This window comes from Bombina bombina, chromosome 2 (genome assembly GCF_027579735.1).
Source record: "Bombina bombina isolate aBomBom1 chromosome 2, aBomBom1.pri, whole genome shotgun sequence".
Classification (NCBI taxonomy): Eukaryota; Metazoa; Chordata; class Amphibia; order Anura; family Bombinatoridae; genus Bombina; species Bombina bombina.
In genome coordinates this window covers 1,175,992,082-1,176,001,580 of record NC_069500.1, presented here as the reverse complement: position 1 = coordinate 1,176,001,580, position 9,499 = coordinate 1,175,992,082, and the positions used below count along the sequence as shown (strand labels likewise).

Sequence of the window (9,499 nt, the reverse complement as noted above, 5' to 3'; positions counted from 1 at the left end):
TTAACGCTCCAGCTATGGAATTTATATCACGTTCCGCATGCCTCCCTTTCCAGTAGCAGATGTATCCTGACTCATGTCACAAGAGCACAAAACGTGCCACAGCTAGCGGGAAGAGATGTTGCTCTCAGCAGCAGGGTGACTTTCTGTTTAGTTTTTTTGTTTTTGTGCAGCATGGAAATCTGTAATACAGCAAAACAGACCACATAACTAGGATTTTAGGGAAAGAATGAACCTGTGTTTATGAGTAACACATTTAATTACAAAAATTAAAAGAAAAGGAAAATGTATTTTTCAGTCAATAATTGTTACCTGTAAATTAATAATCCAATACAGCTTTTTAGTAGTTACTTCTAAATGCACATACCATAGAGTACCACTGTTTATTTGTAATTGTACATTCGCAAATTCCTTTTGTTAAAATCGATTTTCCTTTATTTTTCCTAAAACATTTAATAGTCAAAGCTTTTCTTCTGCATTCCAAGTAGCTGTGTCATAAGAATAAATGAGAATTTCTTCAAGTTAAGCGCAGCAACTATATATACAGTATATATTTATATATATATATATATTTCTCTAAAAAGAACCTTGTCTACTACAAAACAATTAATAGAAAATGGACCCTCTAAAGCTCTTATTTTCATTTTTTTATCATTTTATTTTATATATAAACTTTCTGAAACACTTTTACATAAATTAACTCCTCTGAGACTAATAGTTGATGTACAGTAAATTGTAATTCCTATAAAAATCCATAAACAACTTGTTCACATAATTTACAAAAAGAAACGGATTCCTTTGCTCAAACTTGAAGATAATTCTACTTGCAATAGTTTGTTTGTTTTTTCAAGGCAAACCATGTTAGCATTGTAAAATCTGTTATTAAAGTCACATGGTAACATAAGTCACTTGTGCCAATGTCCTTTTATAAAGCTGCACAGTAAAAGCAGTTGAGTTATCTATAAACAATAATTTTGCTCCACATTTCAAAATTAACAATGATATATACCACATCCTATGCAGAGAAAGAGAGAGAGAAATAGAGAAACTACTCTTTGTAAGCAAAGGTCAACATTTCAATAATATTCAGAAACACTGTACAGATCATTTTAAATACAGTGCCTACTGCAAAACCTATAGGCTTTACTCTCCAGTCCGAGTGCAGTGATATGCATATGTAAACATATTTTTTAAAGCAGATCACCTTTAAGGTCATTCATAAAAACAAAAGTTTTTTTTTTGCTGATAGCATTTTCATTCCCCAGGAAGGCTCTTTCATCTGAGTCCGACAGAGATTGTGCTACAGAAAGAATATCTGAGCTAATGTATTGTTTAGGCTCAAATAGCAATGCAGCAAAACAGTTACTGTCTCCCATTTGAGGAAGCACAATGTATTATGTCTCTTTGGCAGCCTCTGCAAGGCCAGTGTGTTACCTTTTTCCTATCTCCCTTTGTCTGAGAAACTGTATATTGTTAGAGCTGTCTGCTAACTCAGGGTATTGCTCAACAGAGAGTACATAGTACCCATCATATCCTTGAACTTTTCCAGCACTTAGCAGTTGTCTTTTCTCTCCTTCAGTCCATAATCTGGCTCCTTCTTCCCCGTCCCTCACTCTTTGTTGTTCCCTTGCCCAGGAGTGAGACAGCGCTCTTTGTCTAGCTTGCTCCAAAATACGTGCCTTCTCCTCATCAAGTGTCATACCATAGCGCACATGAAGAGCCAGCGCACCATACTGCATTTCCACATCAGCAAACCTGCGAGTTCTTCCATTCACAACTGTAGTAGACTGAGATACTGTTACATTGATGCCATTTTCTAAGGCTTTGCGTCCACTTGTAAGTCTTAAGGTTCCTAAATCACTTTCCGGTGTAGTGGCTTTTATGAAATAATGAGTGTCTCTTCCTTCTATTGTAAAGTGTAAGTTTTCTAGGTAAAAGGCATTGTTTAGAACTGCTGCAACCTTGATACAGTCTTCATTTGCAATATTGAGCACATTGGTGATCACTTTCCCTTGACTGACAGCGAGCATGACGCCTTTCCCTATCAATGATTTCACTGTCGCAAACCACAACCATGATTTCTCCCCAAAGGACCTGCGTTTGCTCATATGAATTTCTGGCATCTTTCCCAGGGACAAGAAAGCTTTTGTTTGTCTTGCCACTTGTTGCTGTACTCCTGATATTGGCTGTGGAGAAGAAAAAAAAAAACTGTCAAAACTACAAATGCTTTATTTAAAATGCCTGTACAGTCCTTACCATGTATGCAAACATATCAAAGTGTTCATATAAATCCAGCAAATATTTTGTTGTATAGAAGTGAAATAACTAAAAATAAATATTAAATGAGACACAATGTGGCAGTAAAATATAAAGTATTGAAATAAAATTAGTAACTTTTCACCTTTCCTTGTTATCTAATTTTAGACTTCATTATTTAAATAGTTTTAACTGGTTACATTACTATTTTTTATGTCAGTTTGCAAATAATTCTTTTTTATTTCAAGATATATGGAGGATTGTTATTTATGAGAGAATGTAATTTGAATGTCTATGTCCTTCAAAGTAAAGATTTTTGCATTTATGTAGGGCTTGCTCCTAATTTCAGGGTTAAACTAAGTAAATTTCATTTGACTGCATAGTAACTAGGAAAACACACTAAGGAAAACTCATCTGTGTTATTGTCAAAGTTTGATGGATAGTTTTCTGTCTAATTGATGCTGGTAGCCTGAAGCTAATCAAAACCCAACAAAATATTCCTGCCAGTCATTTACTTTAATCATTAGCCCATGGTACATTTATCTGTTAACCAATTAAATGGGTTGTCATCTGAAATTCTGCAATTAAATGTAACACTGATATTTTATCTTCAGACAGTATTAAATCCCCTTGTTTCCCTACTAGCATTACCTTTCACATAATCAAACATGCTAAATTATATCCAGACCAAAATTACATCTAGGTTGTAAATATGTTTAAAGACAGATTTGATGATACTCCAAAATGCAATTTTCTTTCAAAAGACCAGCATAAATAAGATGACTATACTTAACAAGGCATCCTTAAAAACATTGTATATACATAATTCATATATCCCTTTTATGACCACAAATGAACTCCTGATTACCTTGATATTACTAACATCTGTAATGTGGAGAGCATGAGCCCTGTGAACAATACATAAAAGGAACAAAATGACTGTCTAATTGACTGCAGAACTCTTTAGATGTCTTTGGCAGCTGAGATTACGCTAATGACTATGCTTTGTTTATCAACATAGGAACAGCCCCATGTGCCTGATTTACTCCAACAGAATTAGCAGATCTGCACAGTGAACAATGTATAAATGAATGGATAGAACAGCCTTTAACTATCTCTCTGTCACTGACATTACTAAAGGTTGGCAAAAGCAAGAACTCAGAAAATAGCAGTCCCCTGTTTGTGAAAACTAGAAAGTCTTCAGAAGAGAAGAAGGGATGAACTGGACAGTGACAAATTTAAACTGTCACATAAAATCTATACAAAAATTGGACAACTAAATATGTTTATTTTTAAAGTCTGCTAAGAGACGGCAAAGGGTGGGATTACAAGTGAAACACAATCAATAACACAAAATCAGGTATTACAAGCAGATGGTAAATATAGAGGATGCGCTTTCAGTAGTTTTGTTAGCTGCCGAATGCAGAAGAAGGTGCCGCTTACAGCATGCAGCTATTTTCGAGCCGGATTTCTTTTTGTGAAAGTACAAAAACACTAAGATCTGGATTTGCACAACGAAACTGCCAAATGTATATCCCTAGTAAAAATGTTTTACCGGAGAATCTAAATGCGGCACACATTTTTTTTATGTGCCCGATACTTTTAATTGATAGTGCAGGGTGGGTTAAGTGTTGTGCTCTAGCCCTAGATATTATAGTACCGAAAACTTTTGTGCTTTTGTAAACCTGATGTAAATTTTCAAAACACTTGAAAATGTGCATGACAAACACATGAAAAAGTCATACCAAGAGAACAGTCAATTTCATAAAAGAAGTGAATTTAAAAGTGTCTATGTGAAGCATGAAAGTTTGATTTTTATTCCATGTCACTTTAAGGCATTGCACATATTTACAAAGCTGCAACCTACTGGCTTTCTTTATTTTGCAAATATTACACATTGGAGTGTTAACTTATTCATAGTGGTTCTTAAAATCTTCATTTTGTTGCAAGAAGATCAAGCTAAAAAATATTTACTGTGTTAGAAAACCATGCACTTTTTTACTACACCTCCAAATGTCATTTTTGATCAACTTTATTCTATTTTTCCAAATGATGGGCTAGATTACAAGTGGAGCGCAATTTTAATGTACGCCCGTAAACAGGCAAATGTTCCCGTTTACAGGCGCACGTTAAATAACCAGCCATTACAAGTGGCTGGTTAATACTAATATGAGCTCTCAGTAGGACTTTGCGCTCAAATTCATAAACAGAGTGCCTTTACATTGCGGTCTATGGGGACTGTGTTTTCTCTATTAATATATATACTAATATACGTATATATTTATGTATTAATATATACTAATATACGTATATATTTATGTATTAATATGTGTATATACAAATATAAACGCATAAATATATATGTATACAAGCATATACATTTCAAATATGCTGCACGACTTACCCCCTTTGCTGCACTAGGTCCTGTGCCGTGTCTATCGGCATCAGAACAAGGCTCCCATTGGAGCCTATGGAAGAGCACTCTTGTGAGTGCAAAGCTTACATGCAATGCGAACTCGAGGTCGCATTCGCATTCCATCAACTTGTAATACTAGCGCACATTTGCTTGTGCCGGTATTACTGAGTGTAGCAGAAATATAGCGCTCACAAAAGCACAATTTTGCTCTCCATTCGTAATGTAGCCCTATATGTGCAAAATAAATAAATAACCTTTGTGTGTTTAAAAGGATATAAACCCCACAATTGTTCTTTTGTGATTCAGATAGAACATACAATTTTAAACAACTTTCCAATGTACTTATATTATCACATTTTCTTTGTTTCTTGTTATCCTTTGTTGAAAAGCAGGAAGATAAGTTCAGTAGTGCGCACGTGTCTGCAACACAATATGGCAGCAGTTTTGCAACAATGTTATACATCAGAAAGAGCACTAGATAGCAGCATTATTTCCAGTAAACGGTACGGCACGATAGGCACGGTACCTATCTAAATATCTCTTCAACAAAGAATAACATGAGATCAAAGCAAATTTGATAGAAGTAAATTGAAAACTTTTGTAGAATTGTATTCTTTATCTGAATCATGAAAGAAAAAAATTGGGTTTATGTCCCTTTAACTATTTTATCATCAAAAATGCCTAATAGGAAGTTAATCCCCAAACATAAATACTTAAACATAATAAACCAATAAATTAAATAAACAAAAACAACAACAATTTAATAAATAAAATAATATATAAATATAATTCTATCATTTTGCTTTCTTTTTTGGCTGGGAAACCATGTATTCCTAAAGGAGCTAGTACAAATACTGGTTGGATTTCCCTCATTCTAGCAGTTGTTTTTTTCCCATCTTCTACTTTTTTTTAAATGAGCGATCAGAGGAAAATAAATCTTTTTAATAGACACTGTGGGCTTTTGTTTGTAGGCTTGACTGGCTTTCAATTACACACTGGACGATTTGCACTATTTTGAACATCCCAAACAAAATGTAAGAATGACAGTCATGTACACACTGTATGTGGTTTCATTACATATCCCATCTCACATTGCCTTTAGTACTCCAGGGCCTATGGAAAAAAAATCCATTTTTTTAAAGCTTTCTTTAGGAAGTCATATCATAAAAAGTCTTTTTTTATTGACCGAGGATTTGACTATGATTGTTTGTAATGCTGCAAACAAAATTCCCTATGGCCATTTTAGAAGAAATAAAATTATAAAAGTATTCAATTTACACTATCTGGGGCTTGAAAAATTCAAGAAGCCAGGCAGCCATATGAGTTTTGCTCCCAAATGTTTTGGATTATTTTAAATATCTACTTAAAAATAACTTCCTTGGTTGCTAAAAATATATCACTGTTAAAGGGACAGTCAACACCAGAATTGTTGTTGTTTAAAAAGAAAGATAATCCCTTTATTACCCATTCCCCAGTTTTGCATAACCAACACAGTTAAAATAATACACTTTTTTACCTCTGTGATTACCTTGTATCTCTGCCTCTGCAAACTGCCCCCTTATTTCAGTTCTTTTGACAGACTTGCATTTTAGCCAAACAGTGCTCACTCCAGGGTAACTTCACGTGCATGAGCTCAATGTTATCTATATGAAACACATGAACTAATGCACTCTTGTGGTCAAAATGCATTCAGATTAGAGGCAGTCTTCAAGGTCTAAGAAATTAGCATATGAACCTCCTAGGTTTAGCTTTCAACAAAGAATAACAAGAAAACAAAGCAAAATTGGTGATAAAAGTAAATTGGAAAGTTGTTTAAAATAACATTCCCTATGTAAATCGTGAAAGGTTTTTTTGGACTTGACTGTCACTTTAAATTTAGAGTAGGATAAAAATCATCAAATTGAAAATCAAAAAAGTAAACCATCAGTAAATCCCTCTCTGGATAATCAACAAAGTCAACCATCAGTAAACTTCTTCAAGGATAATCAACAAAGTCAACCATCAGTAAACTTCTTCAAGGATAATCAACAAAGTCAACCATCAGTAAACTTCTTCACGGAACTCTCTGCTGAAAAATTCTACCATTTAAACCATACTTCGGGGGGGCACAAAGGAACAACTTCGCAGAGAACATTGGAAGTTTCTACCAGAAAGGTGTATCCATTGAGTCAATGGTGTTCAATGGAAACCAACCAGCAAGGAAACCATAGGAGGGGAATCACTGCAAATTAGAGGACCACTACATCTCTGGTCCATCCCGTGTGCCAACATTACCTCATATGATTGGGGTAATTTCTGGTAAGAAGGCAATCATTTACCATTTGTCATTTGTATTACTTTATTCATTCTGTAGGACTTTGGAATTTCCTATTATTAGTATGTTTTAAAAGGACTATATTTTCTGTGCGCTGAATCATTTTGATTGTTTCCTCTTGATTCTTTAATATATATATATATATATATATATATATATATATACACACACACATATATATCACAGACTACCGGATGTCAGGTTACTTCATCTACATGATGCACGACTGAATCCATTTGAAAAAGGTACCAGTTAGGTATCGAAACGTCATGGGACTTTTTAGTACTTGATATGCTTCAATAATAGCTAAGTTTTATACAGAATATCCAGTGAGTGCTGTTTTTCTATGCAAAACTATATAGATAGATAGATAGATAGATAGATAGATAGATAGATAGATAGGACACACACACATATTGTGTGTTTGGTTCGAGATCGCCAAGATAAAGCAAATATCGCAATTATGAGAGTCATACATTTTCTTTTGCTTTCCTAGTGCATATAAAAGTTATGTTTACACTATATTGTAGTTTATTAAGGCTCTCCTGTCACTGATTGATTACAGCTATTTTATATTTCATTAAAATTTTGATATGACATTGATAGAATTTGCTCAGAAGATAACTTACTGGTATATCATCCCACTGTTGACTCTTCAGAAGTTCATAGGAGGGTCCTGTTAAATCAAATTTAGGGACACGGAATCCAGGAATGGCATTGTGGAGATGGAATCCAAATGTCACCAGCCAGCTGTTAACATCTATAAAAAGAAAAAAGGAAACACATTCAAGTAATATAAATCTCTCCCTCCCCCACCAACAAAATAAAATAATGACATGCAAATGGTATTCTCAGTGTAATAACTAAAAGCCCCATCTCAAATGGTGTGCATAATAAAAATAACCACACTGTCTATAGTGTCAATTAAAATCATATCCCTAATGTCACACAGTGTATTAAAACTGCCTGTTGTTGTCAATTGTAACATAAATATTTTCTTATTTATTTTTCTTTCTAACAGTAAAAGAAGAAAAAGCCTTCTGGACATAATACTAATTAGCTATTGTGTGTGACAGCACCCGCCGCATTACAAGTATTCTGTATTAGAAAAACCCACAGAATCAAGTCATTCCGTTGACAACACAATCTACTTTTGGACTTATCAAAGGGAATACTAAATTGACATCTCCTTAAGGCAGGAAACGAGTGTGGCTCAGGTGGCTGTTAGGCACATTGCCGTGATTCCTTTCTTCCCTGGCTAGATAACCTGTGATAAACTGCTTGTCAAAATAATGCAAATCCTTTTTTTTTCACTCCACCTTTCTTCCTGAAAACAGCATCTCATTACAGTGTTTAACCGAGAGTGCCTACCTTCTTATAATATGAATTAAATAAATCAAGGAAAATTCAATCTCAGGAAAGCTGCATGCCAGATTTTTGTTTATATGTTTGCTCTGTTTGTATTTTGCAATTGATCTGTATACAAGTATATACAAACATCTATAATAAAGCACACACACCACCAGTCTGCTGTGAGGTAAGCTGGCAGTGTCAGGGGAAGTGCATCCAATTCATTCTGAGAGTGTTGTCCAGGATGCATAAATATTATTATTATTATAGTTTATTTGTATAGTGCCACAAAATTCCATAGTCGTGGGTACAAAGGTAGGGGTGTACCTTTATAGTAAGGTACAAATACATAACAAACTAAACAAAGCTAGTACAGGAGGAGGAAAGTCCTGCTCTGACGATCTTACAGTCTATAAGTTGAGGGTCTAATATATCAGCCCACCAAGCTATTATTGTGCACACCCACAAATGGCCATATATATATATTATATTAGCTCTTATAAAATTAACCAGAGATCAGATCTCTGGTTAATTTTATAAATGTGCCCCAAATGCCATTAAAATACAGTGTAGTGTATTTTATTAAAAAAATAACAAAATTTATGCTTACCTGATAAATTTCTTTCTTTTGCGATGTAGCGAGTCCACGGATTCATCCTTACTTGTGGGATATTATCCTTCCTAACAGGAAGTGACAAAGAGAGCACCACAGCAGAGCTGTCTATATAGCTCCCCCCTTAACTCCACCCCCCAGTCATTCGACCGAAGGCCAAGGAAGAAAAAGGAGAAACTATAAGGTGCAGAGGTGACTGAAGTTTTTAATCAAAAATACCATCTGTCTTGAATAGACAGGGCGGGCCGTGGACTCGGTACATCGCAAAAGAAAGAAATTTATCAGGTAAGCATAAATTTTGTTTTTTTTGCATGATGCATGATGTACCGAGTCCACGGATTCATCCTTACTTGTGGGATACCAATACCAAAGCTTTAGGACACGGATGAAGGGAGGGACAAGACAGAAACCTAAACGGAAGGCACCACTGCTTGCAAAACCTTTCTCCCAAAAATAGCCTCTGAAGAAGCAAAAGTATCAAATTTGTAAAATTTGGAAAAGGTATGAAGCGAAGACCAAGTCGCAGCCTTACAAATCTGTTCAAAAGAAGCAT

At 34.7% G+C, this 9,499-nt stretch overlaps 1 protein-coding gene across 2 annotated transcripts in view; it reads right to left on the bottom strand.

Moving 5' to 3' along the window:
* Window positions 1-213: 213 nt before the first annotated feature.
* TENM3 (teneurin transmembrane protein 3) overlaps window positions 214-9,499 on the bottom strand; it is a 756,540-nt gene continuing 747,254 nt past the window's right edge. For both annotated transcript variants that reach the window (XM_053703859.1, XM_053703860.1), the window contains 2 exons: window positions 7,613-7,743; window positions 214-2,183 (listed from right to left, as the gene is read on the bottom strand). In XM_053703859.1, coding sequence (XP_053559834.1) covers window positions 1,428-2,183; window positions 7,613-7,743 — 887 coding nt within the window. In that variant the 3' untranslated portion in view covers window positions 214-1,427. The remainder of the gene's footprint in view (window positions 2,184-7,612; window positions 7,744-9,499) is intronic.